The sequence below is a fragment of the Canis lupus genome, chromosome 38 (assembly GCF_011100685.1).
Source record: "Canis lupus familiaris isolate Mischka breed German Shepherd chromosome 38, alternate assembly UU_Cfam_GSD_1.0, whole genome shotgun sequence".
Taxonomy (NCBI): domain Eukaryota; kingdom Metazoa; phylum Chordata; class Mammalia; order Carnivora; family Canidae; genus Canis; species Canis lupus.
In genome coordinates this window covers 11,741,837-11,761,221 of record NC_049259.1, presented here as the reverse complement: position 1 = coordinate 11,761,221, position 19,385 = coordinate 11,741,837, and the positions used below count along the sequence as shown (strand labels likewise).

Below are 19,385 nucleotides of genomic sequence, written 5' to 3'. Positions count from 1 at the left end.
GTGGTTAAATCAGAATTTCCTTGATCTAATTTAAAATGTTGTAACAAACCACTGTTTAGAAAAACAAAGAAGGTATTTCACTCAAAATAATCTGGACAAAAAGATACTGTTTTGTTTTGTTCTTTGTTGGTTGATTGGTTTTTATTCACTTGTTTTAACAACAACAACAAAAAAAAGATATTCTTTATTTTCAACAGAGGAGAAAAAGTTTATCACTCTTCTCTGAAAAGAGAGAAATCTCTTATCTCTACTAATAAGAATTGCTAGTTGCTGGCCAGACAGCAACATACGTACACATGTGACTTCTCTTCCCACTTCTCTGGTTACATCTCCTGCTCACTTTGAATGACGTTAAATAAAGTGTTTCTGAGAGCAGTTTCACACAAATGGAAGTCATAAAGAGCTTGTGGTTCCATGAACACCAAATGTCTCCTCACAGAATATATACTCCATTTCAAAAGAAGGTTAAACTAATCTTACTGCCTGCTTTCTCCTTCTAGCTATGAGCTTCAACTCCACGTGGCTTGCCCTCCCGATTTAGCAGCTCCATGTGCTCCCAGCCAAGCAGAGACAAAGTACTCGGGGCTGGGGCAGACAGCCAGCCTAGAGGGCCTCCAGCCCTACACCACCTACAAACTGAGAGTGCTGGCCCACAACGAGGTGGGCAGCACGGCCTCTGAATGGATCAGCTTCACCACCCAAAGAGAATGTGAGTACAAGTGGCGGCCACCATCAGCCAGAGAGGTAGGCGGGCAACCAGGGGCCCCTCGTTATGAAAAGTAGGGAAATGGACTTTTTGAAGGGATTGAGCGAGTATTCAGCTGCACTGAGTGCTACCGAGACATCAAGGAAGATGACTATTGGGGAAAAAATGCCTATTGTGTTTAATAATATGGAGGTTAAGAGGATATTGAAGAAGATTTTTCATGTAGCAATAGGGATGAAAACCAATTTAGTGGAAATTGAACAATCCATGGGTAGGATGAACATAGACAAACATTTGAGACTTGAGATGATTTCTTTTTTCTTCTTTCTTTCTTTTCTTCTCTTTCTTGTTTCTTTCTTTCTTTCTTTCTTTCTTTCTTTCTTTCTTTCTTTCTTTCTTTCTTTCTTTCATTCATTCATTCATTCATTCATTCACCACTCCCTTTCTTTTCAAATTACATGGCATGGCATAATCCAGAAAGCATTGAGATACAGCACTGTCAAGAAAAGCAGAAGAGCAATTAACTAATTAATTGGAGCCTCCTCCGATCTCTATAAAATAACTTCTTTGCAGAATTTATAAGGTCTATTGTTTAAAAATGACAAATACAAAAACAGGGTGCCTGGCTGGCTCGGTCAGAAGAACATTGGCTCCTGATCTCCGGGTCATGAGTTCAAGCCCTATGTTGGGTGTAGAGATGACTTAAATAAACTTTTAAAAATAACAAATATAAAAAGTATTAAGAATAAAATTAGTACTTACAATCAGAACCAGCTACATCATTTGCAGGGCCCAGTGGAAAATAAAGCTACAGGGCCCCTTATTTATAAATCATTAAGAATTTCAAGACAGTAGAACATCAAACTAAGTTCATGACTCTTTTATGTGAGGGGCCCTGTGCAGCTAGCTCTGCAATTCACACACCCGTAAAGCCAGTCCTGCTTATAATCCCACCACCCAGAGGCAATCACATTAGTATTTTGCCATAATTTATTCCTTTAATCCTTTTCTCATGCAGTTTCTATTATGTGGCTGAGATCATACTCTAATGAAAATTTCATAGTCTGCTTTTTATACTTGATGTGATTTTATTTTATTTGCATTTCCCATGACATTAAAAAGGCTTTAGCCACCACGTTGAATGGCTATATAATTTTCATCCAATGAATTGGTTGGGCATTTTAGTTGTTCTAATACTTTTCTTTATAAATATGGTGAGAAATTTATTTGGGAACCGGTCTTTGAATGTCTGATTATCTTCAAATTAAATTTCGACAATGGAATTTACTACATCAAGTATTTTAATATTTTAAGGCTTTGAATACTTATTGCAAGTTGGCTTCCCAGCCACATGATATCAAATCATAATCTCATCTTCAGTATTTGGCATTGGCAGTTTTTAAAGTAAGAGTCATACATTCATGAACGTCCAGTGCCTCAAACAAAGATCTTCATGTGACTGAGCAACATGGAAGGATGTTAGCAACAGGTCAGTCTTAGGACTTGCTTGTTCCTCGCACTGTTCAAGGACTTTACAAATAATTCTCATCACAAGCCGATAAAGTAAGGGCGATTGTCCAAATGTACAGAAGAGAAAAATGAAGTGGGACTGGGGACCAGACACTACAATTCCAAGATACTGTTCACATAGACCAGAATCCAAATGGAGGCTCTGGGAACTGGACCATGAAGCCTCCCCAAACCAAAGCCAGAGCTGAAGTCACCTCCCAGTTTCCACCCCTCGGAAGTGGAACTATTACTGTAAATTCATGACCACCCAGCTCAGCAGCACCCTCAGTACCACCATGTTACACTGGAATAAAGATTTCAGACCTTCCCCACCCTCCTCAGACTTCCAGAGCCTCCCACCCTCCCCCCAAACATGCCCATCCCCTCACTCGCCCTTCCCTACATTCTCTGCAGAACTCCTTGCCTCTGAATTCACCAGGGTCAGAGAAGTCACCAGTCAGTAGTTTGCCCCCTTCCCACCCCAGACCTCTGTGCCCACCTGCAATGGGTTTTATTTCCTCCTGCAACGAGGAAGGGTAGTTCTTGTACCTGAAACAATCCCACCTCTTGTGCCTTGAATAGCAAGCACCCTCTTGGCTGCTGACCATCCTCCTCTCTGCAGCCTTCAGTGGACCCGGGTTAGAGTCCAGGTTGTTTCTCTCTAACCTGTCCCCTCTGTTCACTGCCACATTCCTCCCTTCACAGCAGAACTTATCTGAAGAACCCTCTTCATGTGCTTGGCCCCTTGTCTTTCTCCCCATTTACCCTTTAACTTCCACGGGACTGATTTCCACCCCATCCTGCATGAAAATCTCTTCCTAAGTTTGCCCTTGGACCCCAGAGGGACGATCCAGGGGGCATTTTTTCACCCTTCTTGGCTTCTCGGAAACATTTAAGGCAGTGGAACCCTCAGTCTTTTTTTAAAAAGCAGTTCCCCTAAAGGGAAGGAAAAAATAAGATGAAAACAAAGAGACAGGCAAACCATGAGACCCTTAACTCTAGGAAACAAACTGAGGGTTGCTGGGGGTTGGGGGATGGGGTAACTGGGTGATGGGCATTCAGGAGACACGTGATGGGATGAGCATTGGGGTTACATGTAACTGGCGAATCACTAAATTCTACCCCTAAAACTAAATTGAATTTAAATAAAAAACTAAAAAGCAGTCCCCCTGGTTTTTCCTAAGTGTCCCCTGGTCTCCCTTCTGCCTCTGGATACTCAGTTTGAGTCAATTTGTTGTTGATCTTACACCAACCCGGCTCTTCCTGTTCAGCCCCAACCTTCTCCACCCCCTTCCCTCCTCTCACTTTCCCTCTTTGGGAGTTAGTTCATCTATGCCAAGGCTTCAGCTCCAAAGGCTGACTCCCAGATGCTCACCTGCTACCCGAGTCCTCCACTCTGGAACCCAGACCCCACACCCACACCCCACTTCCTCACCTCTGCCCAGATGCGACAGCCCCAGACACAGCTGGCATCTTTCCTCCTCACCTGCTCCACCTGCAGTCCTCACTTTCTCCATTTTGCCTCCAGCCTGGGCAGCGTGTTTAGACACCCAACATGTGTTGTTTAACGAGTGAGTGAACACACCCAAAACTTTTCACGTTTAAGTGCTGGCATTCTTTGTCACTCATGCCATGATCCAAGCAAAGTGTGCAGATTCTCAATGTCTACTGTCTAATTGTAACCGGGGAGCAGGGTTGCAAGGGCATCTGGCCCCGGGGGTCCCCAACAGATCAGGATCAGCCACTCACCCTGCAGACAAAACCCAGAGGCAGAGAGCTGAGTGGTGGTGACACAAGAAAATAATTCATTTCAGTGAGGCCAGTATCAGGAAGATAGCAGACTACCTTCTGGAAGCCTGTCTCCAAAATGCTGAAAACAATTCTAGGTTTCTATAAGGAAAATGTGGGACTGAGGTTATAACAAACAACATGGGCTTTACGGTTGGCAGGTATGGGTTCAGATCCTTGGTCTCCTAATCAGCAACAGTTATTAAGCAAGTTATTTGGCTTCTCTGAACCTGAAGAATTAGGAACGAATTCTTGCAGGATTGTTTTGAAGATTAAATGAGATTTTTTTTAAATTTTATTTATTTATGATAGTCAGAGAGAGAGGCAGAGACATAGGCAGAGGGAGAAGCAGGCTCCATGCACCGGGAGCCCGACGTGGGATTTGATCCCCGGTCTCCAGGATCGTGCCCTGGGCCAAAGGCAGGGATGCGCCACCCAGGAATCCCGAAGATTAAATGAGATTAAACACACCAAGTGCAAAAGGCATAGTCACTGTTCCCATTTGCTCAGTCTCCAAATCCATTTTTCTCGGTAGTTTTGATTGTTTAACCACTCTTTCCTCTAGAAGATCTCCATGTCCTACAGGACAAATAAAGATCCAATCTTTCTACTTCCATACTATTTACAAGCCTCCCCTTTATTTGCACTGTTATGATGCAGGGGAGGCCTGGAAATCTGAATTAAGTAACAGGGGGAAATCACAAATACAACAGTATATTCCATTGTGATATTAGGCAAAATTTGAGTTGGAAAAACAGATATTTAAAGAGGGTCTTATAGCTCTTGTTTTAGTATTTGCAGAAATATTTTCTTATGGCTTTTAAAAAATATCTTATTTTGAAAAATAAGAATCAAGGTTGTCCTGTGCTTAAATTCTGGGATCACCAAAATATAATTATTCCTTATTTGGTTATATTTCCTAACATCAGCAGCAGATGGGTTTAATTTCTAAAGAAAAAAGGATACCCAATTTATTTCTACCACTCCCTTTTTTCTTTTCTTAAAAGCCAATTTAGTATATAGATGGATCTTAATGCTGCTACAAATGTATTGATTATTTTGGAGAAAACAAGATCTCATGAAATAAATCTCTTCTGACTTGACAAGATGATATGGTAACGCTTCATTTGTTTCTGCAAAAATTATTCATTTAAAAGATGAGACTCAGTTAAGGACTGTTTTTCTTTTGTTTTAGTAGGAAGCTGAAAAATGGAAAGAGAACACGTCTGTAAAATGCACACCAAGTCGCTTCTGTATCTGATATAATACTTAGGAGACCTGAACTTGATTATATACTAATGTACTATGCTATTGATTGATTAGTCAGGGCAATGAATTATTATAGTCGAATTGCTATTTGCAAGGCTTTTTAACTATCTTAGAAAACAAACTAACGGTTCAAGAAAAAGCTTTAAAAATAAATGGGTGCCAAAAGGACATAATTCACCATCTAAGCAGTTTAGTTTGGCAAAAAAAAAATATATTAACTTCATCTAGTCCTTGGGGCTTTGTAGCAATAAATATTGATTCGATATGAGAAATAGCAATCTACTGTAGTTAATAGTGTTAAGGATACTTTACCCATTAAAAGAGGGAAAATGCAACAAAATATGAGTTCCAGGGTTATGTTGGTAAGCACAACCGTTGTATGCTAATAGTTTTATTTCGTAAAACACTGCTCTCCATTGATTTTTTTTTTGTTGGGGGGGGTGCAGGAAGCAGGTGCAACGCTGCTGAGAAAGCATTTCACACGTTCCCATTGGTTTTCTTTCCACTCCCCCATGCCAGTTTTTTTTTTTCTTCAAAATACTAAGGAAAATAGGAAGGGCTCCAACAATGCTAGTTTAGGGGTGGGGGGGGCATGTTTAAAAAAAAATAAAAGACATACATACACATTCATACTCCGAGGTAACCATTTTTAAAACATACAACTTTCTCCCAACAGTGCCCCAATACCGAGCCCCATTCTTGGTGGACAGCAATTTGTCTCTGGTGCGTGTAGACTGGAGTGGCTCTTTCCTTCTGAACGGCCCGCTGAAGGAGTTTGTGGTGATGGATGGAGGCCAGCGTGTGTACAGTGGCTTCGACACCACCCTCTACATACCCAGGACGGCAGACAAAAGTTAGTTTCTGACCCCCATTTCATAGTCGGGAACTCTGGGTCCCCGTCTGATATTCCATCTGAAAGGTGGCCAGCAGGTGTTCACCATTAAAATGTCTTGGTGTAAGTGGCTACTTCTTGTGGAAAAGTTGCAGCTCTCAGTAAATAAGATTTCCCTTCCCATTTGCAGCTTGATGAGTTGCCATTAGGACACAGATGGAGGGAGAATGCTGCTCTCTGTGCCTTGAGGGTCCCCAAGAAGCAACAAGAGTGCAGGCCTGGCACCATAAGAGAAAGAGCACTCACGAAGTGTCAAGGAGTATCCTGAAATCATGCACTTTCAGGGAATTCAGATATTTTCTTGATGCATCCATGGCCTCCAAATGGAGACTGAACAGTCAATGAGCATCTCCAACTCTATAGGGTCCTGAGTGAGGGTTTTCCTTAATGGACCTCAGTATCCATTCCTCAAACAACAGTCTTTTGCCTTCGAAAACCAAACTCTTTCTCCCTGTTTTATTACATGTTCTTCTTCTGTTTGTCTGTTTTTTTAAACTGAAATGAGAAAAAGCTTTACAAGATACTAAGTTGTTTTGTTTTGTTTTTTAAGAATTTATTTATTTTTGTGTGAGAGAGCATGAGCAGAAGGAGGAGTGGGCAGAGGGAGAGAGCGTATCTCAAGCCGACTTCATGCTGAGCGTGGAGCCCTACGTGGGGCTTCATCTCAGGACCCCGAGATCATGACATGAGGCAAAACCAAGAATCTGGTGCTTAACCAACTGAGCAACCGGGTGCCCCCGTATTAAGTATTTTCTAATGACTAGTGTGGCCATGGGACCCATAGGTGTGAAGGCATGTTAAGCACTCTGGACTTATAAAGTGAAGTCATTAGTGGACTTCTTTTTTTTTTTTTTTTAATTTCCTTGAAAAGAATATTTATTTTGGTTAAAAGTGCAGATTAGCAGTGAGTGCCAGCATTGCACTTATAGTATTTGAAGTTTATCAACGGCATTTTTATAATTCGGCTACACATTTCCATGGTCACAGTTCTCAGTCACCTCAGCAGCCAATGTGATGAGCAGATGGCCCCGTGGTCGGGAGATCTGGGTTCTATTCATGGGCAGGCCTCTGACCATCTGTGTGGCCGAACAAGAGTTCTTCCTGCAGGTTCCCAGCTATTGAAAGAAGTAGTTAGACCATTTGATTTGTAAGACCCTGTTTGAGCTCTCCTGCTTAGAAAGAAACTTTGGGTCACAGAGTGTAAAGTGCACCTGTACCTTTTTGAAGGAGCGGGTTTAGACCATGACAGAACAAGATACACTGTGTATTATCCTTTTCTAATACATTTTTTTTTTCTTTTTTGGTCTATAAGCCCTCAGCTTCTTTAGTTCTTTTACTTATAGATATATACAGTTGTTACACTAATGATAGCTATTTTTTCTTCATAATTTTAATGTTAGAAATAAGTTTGCGTATTAGATAAAAACCTCACAATTTGTGCTGGAAAACTGTTTTCAGGCTTTTCCATGCTGTGACACATTGCTCTTCTAGAAGTCTACTCGGTCTTTGTAGGTGTCGAGTGACTGAGTCATGTACTTTCTTCCAGCCTTCTTTTTCCAGATCATCTGCACCACAGATGAAGGAAGCGTTAAGACACCCGTGGTCCAATATGATACCTCTACAGGATTTGGTAAACATTTAGCTCATATTATATGTAGTATAGAATCTATTTATTTTTCTAAAGAAGCAAGCGTGTTTGCTTATACATCTCTGCGCTCATGTACTATAGACTATATGGGAGGAACTGTGTTAAATATAAGATTTTTTTAGACATTCCCATGCCTCATTACATTAGGCGAGGAATTAGGACATGTGGTACCAAATCACTGAATCATAGACACAGAGAGATAAGGCTAAACTCTCTCCTACCCACAATTCTGTCAGTAAAAAAGCTAAACAACTTTGTTTACCAAAAAAGTGATTTATAGAGGAAGTCAGAGAAAAGAGATCAGAGGAAGAGAGAAAGTGCTCTAATGCCAATTTATGTGGATCATAGAGATAATATTACAGATCCAGAGCCTAAAATGGTGAATTGGGGAGATGTCTCTCTTGTATTCTCTGTAAAAGATTATGACTGATTGTTATTACCAAGTAATCCAGCTGAAAAGATGAAATTGTAATTTTTATGGAGCATCTTTTAAATTGAGTTCTACGTACAATCTTTGGATCCAACATGTGTAATACTTTACAATTTTAAAGGGCAAGTTAGAGAAACACCAGATCTTTTCTATTAGAACAGAATTGGGACTGATACCCTATTTTAGATGCCAGGAACCAATGTTCTATCAAATTAGTATGCATGTATCGTTAGGGGTTCTTTTTTAAATACAAATGTCCAAAAATTCTAACACAGGTAAACATATATATATTGTTATCAAGGATAATTTCAATCACTAAAAAAATATATATAGGTATTATTCTAGGATTCCAGACTTTACATGTCTGGGTGCCATGTACAATTTTTTTTTTTTTTAACAATACTTAACACAATTCCCTCCACAGAGTCTATCTCATTTCGTTTCATAGCAGCTGTGGGACACAGTAGACTTTACCTGGTGTTCTTTTAGCAACTCCAGTGTTTCCACGAGTGGGCCAACAGAGGTCTGAGGGACATCAGAACTTACCCAAAAATGCTCATTGCTAGGATGAGAATTTGAATGTGGTTTCTCTGCTGACTCCTGGCCCCGTACTTTTTCATGAGCAGTGGTTCTCAAATTTAAGCGTCCTAAGAATCATCTCAGTGTGCTTGTTTGTTATATGGTCCCCCAGGTCCCTGGAGGACATCAAGAATCAGTAGGGCACAGCAATCCGCTCCTTCAACAAGCCCTGCCCATAACATTGTGTGTCAACTCTAATCAGATTTTAAAAATTGGAAAGTAAATAATAAACAAGCCCTGCCCAGTGATTCTGACTCAGGGAACCAGGATCACAAGTTGAGTAAAACCGCATCACCTAGACCGAGCGATCTCCAGAGCCATCTCCAGATCCGGCCAGTCCAGTCTGTGGGGTCAGGGGGATGTACATCTTCCCTGAGGCAGGCAGTTCACTGGGAGGGATCTCCTTGGACACCACTTGGGTTTTTCTTTGAAGTAGAGGCTCAGCTACTAGAGTTTCCTATCCTGGCCCTGAAGCTCCCATTTAATGAGTGGAGTCCCTCCCTTAAAATCAAAGGGACTTTGAAAAGAAAAACAAGAAGGGAGAAAGACACACCACCCTGATTTTAAGATCTCCATCCATAAGAGAGGGGAAGTCTGTATTCGGTTCCTGAATACAGAGTGAGGTTTCCATTGAGGAGAGAAGGAACACTGAGGACAGTGAGAAGTTATGAAAGATTCCAAGATGGATTGTCCTACTAATACCCATAGTCAGTTTTGATTTTATGATGTAACTTTTCAAATGCTCCTGTTCCCTTGCCTGAGGCAGCCTTGGAGCACATAAGTCTGGCGATCCTCATTTCCCTCCTCCTGTTCCGAGGGCTGTTTTCTTTCTGCGCCTTCCCTCAGGCAGCCTGCCCTACGTTCCCTTGTGTCCTCCCAAGCAAGGGGCCCACTGGGTCCATCAGATCTGTTTCTGGGGCTTATAGCCCTATGCCACGCAGAGGAAATTCAGCTTTTCCAGCAAATAACCAAGGATGTTGGGTGTTTTCATTCAAACAACACGCATCGATTCCTAATTAGGGGAATTCCTACCTGCTGGAACTCGGCAGAGCTTTGACTCCGACTCTCTACTGTAGACATGGGGAAGCAGGGGCCCAGAGAGGCAGGCTGACTGACTTCTTTCACCACAGAGCTGTCAGAAGTGGAGTTAGGGCTACCAAAGTTGTGCCGCTCCTCTTAGGGAGCTTGAAATACAGTCTCAGTCACTTCTCTTCCTTTCACCCCAACTCTGAAGCCGTCCCCTTCCTTTCCACTGCAAACGTGGGTGTGAAGTGTCCAGCAGGCCCACCTCGTGCTTGAGGTGCTGCAGACGGGGACTTTGCACAAGGAGTGAATAGGTTGTTGCCACTGGGTCTGTTTGCCCACCTTCCCCTGGGCCACGAAGAGCAGCTCGGGCTCACAGCGCACACCAGCCTGCATGACTGTTGCATGGATCCACTGGCTTCTGAGCATACCCTGTGACCCCAGTCAGTCAAGGGTTCGCCACTTGGGGTACATGGAATGGAGTATACCCAGAGGAAGTGTTAAAAGCAAAGAACTTTGTGTTATTTGTTACGAGTAAGAAGACAGGAGGGGCACCTGGGTGGCTCAGCAGTGGAGCGTCTGCCTTTGGCTCAGGTCGTGATCCTGGAGTCCCAGGATCAAGTCCCACATGGGGCTCCCCGCAGGGAACCTGCTTCTCCCTCTGCCTGTGTCTCTGCCTCTCTCTGTGTCTCTCATGAATAAATAAAATCAAGAGTAAGAAGACAGGGAGAAAGCTCTGTCTCCCCCTGGGATGAGCTCAGGAAGCTTTTGTTGAGTCTTCTAGGGGGGCAGGGGCAGGGAGGGGCCTCACAGAGGCCCGTAGGTTCAGTCCCACACACCTAGCACATCAACATGCTAGGGCAAACGTCGTACTTTTAAAAAACTGCACCTGCAGGAAGAGACCTGAGTATGATGAGGAGCTGAAGACAACTTGAGGACAACGCAGGGGGGCGTCTGTGCTGGTCCCCGTCCAGTCCTGCCCCGGCTGGCTCCCGTAAGGGGCTGTCGGGCGAGGCGCAGCTAGCCAGGGGCTCCCAGGTGGAACACCTGCTTGGCTGTTCCCTGGGCTGGAACTGTTCGTTCTGCAAAACAAAACACATTTCTCCGCCGCTTCTGTCCCTTCGTGGCCTCCCTTCTGCGGATACCGTGCAGCCCTCTTACTTGAGTAACCTCCCGTGACATCCTAGCCAGCAGCCCCAGCAAGCGGCCAGGCTGGATGGTCTCTGAGGCCCTGCCCCGGCTCCTCCTTGCTCCATTTCCCTGCTTGATGCTGCTGGGCAGCGAGCCCTGTGAGCCTCCCTCCTGTCTGCCCGGCTCCTTCCACAGACCTGAGAGCTGGGCTGCACCCCCCTCCCTGGGCCCGGGGCCCGACACTGGGTTAAGTACATGCTCATTCGATGGGAGGTCCTGTTCTCGGCCTCGTGTGCAGAGAAGCACATCGACTGAACTCTCAACACTTGAACAGAAAGCAAGAGTAAGTGGTCCTATTGCCAAAGGATTGCTTTCCAGAGGAATCACTCTGAGGGTGCTGGAGGGATGACTTGCAGAGCTTTTGCTAAGTGGCAGGGAGGCCCGGGTACAAGACCTATAAGGACAACATGTTGGCAAACACAGGCTGCTTACATCACAGTAGAAAATAGGATCTGGTGTTTCTTGTCTTTCTTTTTTTAAGATTTCATTTATTCATGAGAGACACAGAGAAAGGCAGAGACCTAGGCAGAGGGAGAAACAGGCTTCCCGCAGGGAGCCCCATGTGGGACTCGATCCCAGGACCCTGGGATCACACTCTGAGCCAAAGGCAGCCGCTGAGCGCCCCCCTCCAGGTGCCCCTGGATCTGGTGTTTCTAATCATGTTTGCACAAAACCTCCTGGGAACAGGGCTGCTGCGTGAAGCAAGGGGACCCTGGATCCTCAGCGTTGCCCGTGTATCCAGTAGGTTCCCTGCAAGCAGCAGCAGTCTAGGCTGGCGCCTTCCTAGGAGCCCACTGCCCCAGGAAGGATGTGCTCTCGGAGCAGGCGTTCCTCAAGGTTACTTGGTCTCCCCCTTGGAAAGTCCCGTCATCCCCTCCCCACGCCTTTCCACTGTCAGGAGCGTCAGGGGGGGCCTCCGGAGGGCTGTAAGCTCCTCCCTGGACACACCACACCGTCGTGCGGGCCCGAACACAAGTCCAAACAAGCACCCACGAGACAAACTGCTTTGAACCCCCTTCCAATTTACCATCAGACAAGCAGGGCAAGGGATCCCAAAGTCGCCCTCTGCAATAACACTTCCCTTTTCTGTCCCTGGGTTTTGCAGGCCTGGTTCTGACAACTCCTGGAGAAAAGAGAGGCTCGGGGAGCAAAAGCACCGAGTTCTACAACGAGTTATGGTTCATCGTGTTAATGGCCGTGCTAGGCCTGATCTTGTTGGCCATTTTTCTGTCTCTGCTACTCCAAAGGAAAATCCACAAGGAACCGTATATCAGGGAGAGGCCTCCCTTGGTGCCTATTCAGAAGAGAATGTCTCCGCTGAATGTCTATCCGCCGGGGGAAACCCATGTGGTACGTCTCTGAAGGCCGGCCCCGGTTCCCGGCCACTGGGCTAGAGTACTTGCCTTTAGTTAGAGGGAAGTAGGTCCAGGGTCACGGTAACAAGGGACTAGGTAACAGTTATGTTTGATAAAGTACGGGACCACGGAAGGCCACCAGAGAGCTTTCCTGTCCCTTCTCCATGTGAAGACACAGCAAGGAGACACGACCCCCATCTATGAACCAGGAAGCAGGCACCTACCGGACACCCCGTTTGCCAGCACCTTGACCTTGGACTTCCCCGCCTCTGGAACTTGAGAAATAATTTCTCTGGTTTATAAGCCACTCAGTCTACGGGATTCTGTTAGAGCAGCTCAAATGGACAAGACACTGGGGAAGTTTTTAAAAATGCCACTGCCTGGGCCTTACCCCAGAAACTCAGATTTCAGTGCTTTTGGGTGAAACTGGGATTGGTCTTTTTTTTTTTTTTTTTTTTTTTTTAGTTTTTTAAAAAATATTTTTTTTTATTTAACAGAGAAAGAGCACATGGAGGGGGAGCAGCAGGCAGAGGGAGAGGGAGAAGCAGACTCCCCTGCTCAGCAGGGAGCCTGTCATGGGGCTCAGTCCCAGGATCCCAGGATCATGACCTGAGCTGAAGGCAGCTGCTTAACTGACTAAGCCACCCAGGCACCCCTGGTATTCTTTTTTTTTTTTTAACTCCCAAAGTGATCCTGTGGTGCAAACAGGGATGAAAATGTCTGCTCTAACACCATAAATCAGGGGATAGTGGAGAAGAGTTGTATACTGAAATCGCCTGGGGAACTTACAGGTTCTGTAACTGTGCAATTCGGTGGCAGAATTAGCAATAAAAAGGGGATCTAGGGAGAAACTAAAATGCTAGCAGTGCTGTTTGTCCCCTGGCTCTGACCCCCTGGGCCCCTGGGGATGAGCCCCTGAGTGGCTCCTCAGAGCTCCCAACCACCTGCAGCCAAGACCAGGAGGTTAGGCAAAGGTCTGGGGAGTGAGGCCACACATGTGGTGGTGCAGGGGGATCATGGCCCAGAGCACTCGTGCAAGGGGTAAAACGTGACTGAATGTGAAGGCGCACTCTGGTGAGCGGCTGTGTCTACCTGGAGGAGGAAAGGCTGCAAATTCTAATTCCCACCAGTCTTCTTTCCAAGCCTTGCATCCAATGGGCTACACCTGCCTGAGGAATCTTCCTTCCACTTTGCACAAAGGCTGCGCTAGTGGCCACCCTGTGCCACTTGAACGCTGATCACCAGTTCCGACGTTGGGATGGGGGCGGTTCTTCCACAATGAGCAATTCTCTGACACCAGCTGGGTGTCCTACAACCCAACTCAAGTCTGACTCTACTTACCGAGAAAAGGCATCAAGTTAAGGGTTCGGTTCTATAACACTGTCCCCCCCCCCCCCCCAACTTCAGCGACCAATCACGAGTCCAGGTTGTCAGCAGCGCTTCTGACCAGCTACAGACTGGAGTTTCCAGTGACCCCTCCTTGGGATCTATTAATTTGCTAGAGCAGCTCACAGAACTCAGAGAAACATCTTCTTACTGGGTTGCCAGTTTATTGCAAAAGGGCAGAGCTCAGGAACAGCCAGATGGAAGAGATGCGTAGGGTGAGGCTTGGGATGTGGTGCAGAGCTTTCACACCCTGCTGAGCAAGTCACCCTCCCAGAACCTCCATGTGTTCAGCAGCTCGGAAGTTCTTAGAACCCCACAGTAGAGGTTTTATCCTTTAGGTGTGGTTGATTAAATCATTGGCGGTTGGCTACCAATTCAACCTTCATCTGTCTCCCCTCCCTGGAGGTGGGGGGCGGGGCTACGTGGAGGGGGGCCCAACTTCCCAACCCTCCAATCACAGGGTTGGTTCTGCTGACAATCCGCCCCCATCCTTAGGTGGTTCCAAAAGTCACCTCCCTGACATAACAAAAGACATCTTTGTGGCTCTCATCTCTTAAGAAATTCCAAGGGTTTCAGAAGCCCTGGGCCAGAAACTGGGCTGAAGACCACATATCTCTTTATCATGAATCACAATATCACGGCAGCACCAAAATCAAGCGCAAAACCTGGTGAAACTGGTTAAGTTTCAACACTTTAAAAAATAGAAATGAGTGAATTGTTGCATTGTCTGCCATCCAGATCTCTCCACTTGTCCAGGACCCAGCCACAAACAGCGGTTAAGATGCTGAAAAGCCACCTCATGCCCACGTAGTGGAAGTGTGGGGACTCAAAGGGGCAGCCACCCCTCTAAGTACCATGGTTTTGTGTCTGCGGCACAGAACAGTCATGCCACGGAGACTTGGTGGTGGAGAAGCCAGCACAGTGCCCCCCCCCCCCCGCCCCATCATCTGGCCCTCAGCTCTCACCAACCACACCTCATCCCACCCTCCTTGCTCTCCAAGCCTCCTTCCTCCCCTGAGCCCACCAAGCCCCTCCCACTGTGCCATCGCTCTCGCTCTTCTCTTGAGTGCCTGGCACTCTCACTTCATTCAGGTTCCTGCACAGATGTCGCCTCCCCTTCCATGTGAAATTAAATTCCCTAACATCTTGGTCTGCTCTTTTCCATTGAACCATCACAACATACTGCGGCAGATATGTTTGTCTGATTCCTCAAATAGATGTGAGCTCCCCAAGGGCAGGGATTTTGTGGATCATTGACTGTTGTACCTCAATACTCAGAACAGTGCCTGGCATCTAATAGATATTCCACAGACATTTGTGAAAGGAATGAGTCCTGAGTGGCCAACTCACACCACCATCCATGTGCTGCTGTTCAGTGTATAGTCATCAGAAGGTTCCCACTGAAGAGCAGATACTTTAAAGATTTCCCTTGTTGTAGAGTAACTTCCTCTCTCTCTGAAGAAAGAATCACCACCACTTCTGGGGTTCAGAAGTGCATGGGAGGGCCCAGAAGACCTGAGACCTCGCTAGCCTGGGGACATAAATCAACCCTGGGGCATACGGAGTGCATGGAAAGCACAGAAGGGAAACTCTGGAGCTCTGTTGGGTACATCTACTCTATAACATGAAGTGTGCTTCCAAGAAAACCTCCCTAGATACCATTAGTGTCTATAACTCATTTCAGTGATCAAATCTCCTGTCTCTTGACTCATACCCCACAGGCAGGCACCTCTGCCTCATAATCCTTCAGAAGGAGGAATCTAGTTTTGTCCACTTGGCTAACCGGGATTAAGAAGAAATCGCACCATTTCCATGGAAAGTTATTCTGGATGGTACCTGTGCTCACGGTTCTCATGAGTCTTGTCAAGCTTTGTTCCGCCAGAGTGAGGTCCATGAACTATCAGTGTCAGCATCACATCTGAATCTCTGAGAAAGAAACCAGAGAATCTGCTAGTCCAACCAGTTCTTGGGAGGTCAGATGCACAGTCAAGTCTGAGAATAGCCATAAATGAGTTTAAAAAAAGGTATAAAGTTTCAGGGATGCGAGATGAAGACGTTCTAGAGATCGGGCTGCACAACATTGTACCTAAAGATAACAATACTGTATTGTCACTTAACCTGTTAAGAGAGTAGATCTCAGGTTAAGTGTACTTACCACAATAAAATTAAAAAACAAAACATGTGGGGCTGCTGAAAAGCCCTTATTGTCCCTGCAGAACCCAGGCCCGGCTGCCTCTGGTGCCAGCCATAGAGTTCAACCGGGATGAGCAGACCAAAGAACTGACACACCCTACTCCCACGTACCCCTTACCACTGGGGAAAAGCAGAGTGGCACCCAAATGGTTAACTTTTGCTAAGTGGCCAAGTGAGGTGGGAGGAGGGGAAGGAGTGGTGGGGGCTGGCTGGCTGCCGGAGGCTCTGGGTCCCCAAACTGGCTCGTCTTCAGCATCGAGGGTGTTAGTCACAGGTCCTGGAGGGTGAGCAGAAGTGCAATCTGGAGTGTCCCAGGCCCCTGGGCAGTATTCCCAGAGCCCATTGACATCCAAAATTAATCCTACCCAGGTGACAGTATGACTACCCAGGGATTTGAATTTTTTTTTTTTTTTTTTTAGCATTCAAAATCTTTTTAATAACAAGGCAGGATCTGGGGTTAGTTTTTGTAGCCTCGGCTGGCCCTGCGGCCTCTGGTGCGCTCCAACTTCCGGCCCTTGGAGCTCACGTAAGGTTTGGTGTGGCCGCGTGGGGTTCCTGGGGCCTTGCCAAAGTGTCTGTACACCTCTCGGCCCTTGCGTGGACTTGCAAGCCTTCTTCTGGTTTGTTTTGTTTTGATTTTAATTTTGAAAGTAAACCATTCTCAAAATTGGAATATTATTAGTGAAGGGTAGCCAAACAAAAGAGAGTAGAATTTGCATTAGTAGAGCAAAATAAAGAGCCATTGCTGGTGTCCATGGGCTCCAGAATCCGTGGCTAAGATTCTGAATAGGATCAAGCTGGATTCACCTGCTCAGTATCTCAGATTTTCTTTTCACGTGGGTAGATCAATAAGAGCTATCCCTGCAAAACACACACACACACACACACATACACACACACGACAAGCTCTGCTCTCAGTGTTGCTTTGACCCCGTCCCAGGCACTCCTGTCCTCTGAACAGGTAAGATACCCTCTGACACCAGACGCGTACCGGCAAGAGGATTTTAGGCTCCACTCCGAAAAGAGGAGAATGGGCAGAGGTGTCAGGGAATGAGAGAGGCTTTCGTAATGTGTTAACATTTTCAAGATCAAGCCTAGGCTGTACTTGTAATTTCCTTACTTGTCTGCAGATCCTCTCGTTCTCTGCAGTGGTAAACAAGCAATGCCAATAGAACTCACTTTAAATACTAAGCCGTTACATTCCACTCACTGTGGGATTCTAGTTGCAGAAATATAGGATGTGCGTATATACACACACATAGACCCCGAGATGCATCTCAGAATGATTGTAAGATTATGCGATCATTAGAGAAACAAAGAATTTGTGTTATGGTCATTTCCTTTGTTTCAAACACTGACTGGTGCCTCCCCATCTGTTCTCAGTTTGACTCTGTGGCCGATATATCTGATGTGTCAAGCAACGTTACCCTAAAAAGTTACACCATGCACTTTGAGGTACCTCTGTGTGCTGCATGAATGCATGAGCGTTTGCATGATGTGTTGACTGCACAAGGAAAAGCAGGAACATTTCATTGATTGGTCCAGCTAAATCAAATCTCAGATGTTTACAGCAGCCAGGTTTTCTCATGGCACATTCTAGATTCTTTTATTTTTTTTATTTTTATTTTTTATTTATTTTTTTAAAAATCTTTTAAAGACTTATTTATTTATTCATGATAGGCATAGAGAGAGAGAGAGAGAGAGAGAGAGAGAGGCAGATACATAGGCAGAAGGAGAAGCAGTTTCCATGCCAGGAGCCCCATGTGGGACTTGATCCTGGGACTCCAGGATCGATGCCCTGGGCCGAAGGCAAATGCCCAACCACTGAGTCATCCAGGTATCCCAGCACCTTCTGGGTTTTAATCACATGGTGCCTTTGTCTTTCTGACGTTAATACGAGACCTGATTTATGTTGAAGGCTGAATCTTATAATGAATAGAAGAATATGAATGAGAAGAGAAGGTGGGAAGAGTCCACTTCCCTGTGCAAATCCAGGAATTTAAAAATCTAATACAGGGATCCCTGGGTGGTGCAGCGGTTTAGCGCCTGCCTTTGGCCCAGGGCGCAACCCTGGAGACCCGGGATCGAATCCCACATCGGGCTCCCAGTGCATGGAGCCTGCTTCTCCCTCTGCCTGTGTCTCTGCTTCTCTCTCTCTCTGTGTGACTATTATAAATAAATAAAAATTAAAAAAAAAATCTAATACAGCCGTGCTCATTTGGCAACCATGAGAGATCACTATTAACTTTGCTCTGGGAAAGCAGAGATCTCAAGACAAGCTCTGTGGTGACCCATGAAGGGATTACTTTGTTAACGCAACCATCCATCTCCTTCCCCCAACCACTTTGCAATGCAGCAAGCCCTTGTCTACCGGACATAAGAGCCAAAGCACTAGCGCATGAACTCCCCAGGTGCTAAGAACACTGGGTGTCTAATATGACTTTATCATCTCACTCTTACCACAATATTCTAGAGAAGCTAAGTTCTTCAGGAGGATGTGGAGTGTTCCCTTCATTGACAATGTGTGTCACAAAGTCTTCTGTCTTATTTCAAACCCATTTTCTTTACATTGCTCACCAACAGCAACTTTCTTTTCAGGGATTAGCCGATACCAAAATCCCCCACTCTGGGACACCCGTCAGTATTAGGAGCAACCGGAGCATATCCGTACTTCGGATCCCAAGTCAGAGCCAAATAAGCCAAACCTATTCCCAAGGCTCTCTCCACCGCAGTGTCAGCCAACTCATGGACCTTCAAGACAAGAAAGTCTTGGTTGATGACTCGCTGTGGGAAACCATCATGGGCCACGATAGTGGACTGGTGAGTTGATTTCCTTATCCAGAGCCTTAAAAAAAAAAAAAAAAAAAAGATTTATTTATTTGAGAGTGGAGGGAGGAGAAGAGGGAGAGCGAGAATCTCCAGCAGATTCCCCACTGAGCCCAGAGCCCAAAGTGGGGCTCAATCTCATGACTCTGAGAACATGACCTGAGCCAAAATCAAGAGTCTGAGGCTTAACTAGCTGAGCCACCCTAGAGCCCCTCCTCCAGAGCCTTTGATCAACCTTCCAGAATACTGGTGAAAAGGTGACATGGAGCTTTCTGTACTTCTTTGATGCTGCCTCACAGCACCTGCAGCACTCTGACCATTTGCCCATGTATTTTGTAATGACCTACTTTACTAGTATTACTACAAACTGTTTGATGAACTGGGGGTGGAAGCTTTGTCTCATTCTTTGAGCGTACGACAGATGCTCAGAAAACGAATTTATGAGTAAGTGAAGAGACACACAGGCAGAAGGTGACGGGGAACACTGGAATTGGCCTAAAAGAAAGAAAAAAAGAAAACTAAAAAAAAAAAAAAAAATCACCTTTTCCCTTCTGGTTGGTGGTTAGAGGAGATATAATAGTTCTTTTATT

The 19,385-nt window shown here is 45.5% G+C and overlaps 1 protein-coding gene across 1 annotated transcript in view; it reads left to right on the top strand.

The window, feature by feature from the left end:
* The window catches only part of USH2A (usherin), a 702,892-nt gene that overhangs the window by 681,108 nt on the left and 2,399 nt on the right, over window positions 1-19,385 (top strand). The window contains 5 exon segments of the mRNA XM_038586435.1: window positions 501-709; window positions 5,949-6,125; window positions 7,711-7,794; window positions 12,141-12,385; window positions 18,568-18,789. Coding sequence (XP_038442363.1) covers window positions 501-709; window positions 5,949-6,125; window positions 7,711-7,794; window positions 12,141-12,385; window positions 18,568-18,789 — 937 coding nt within the window.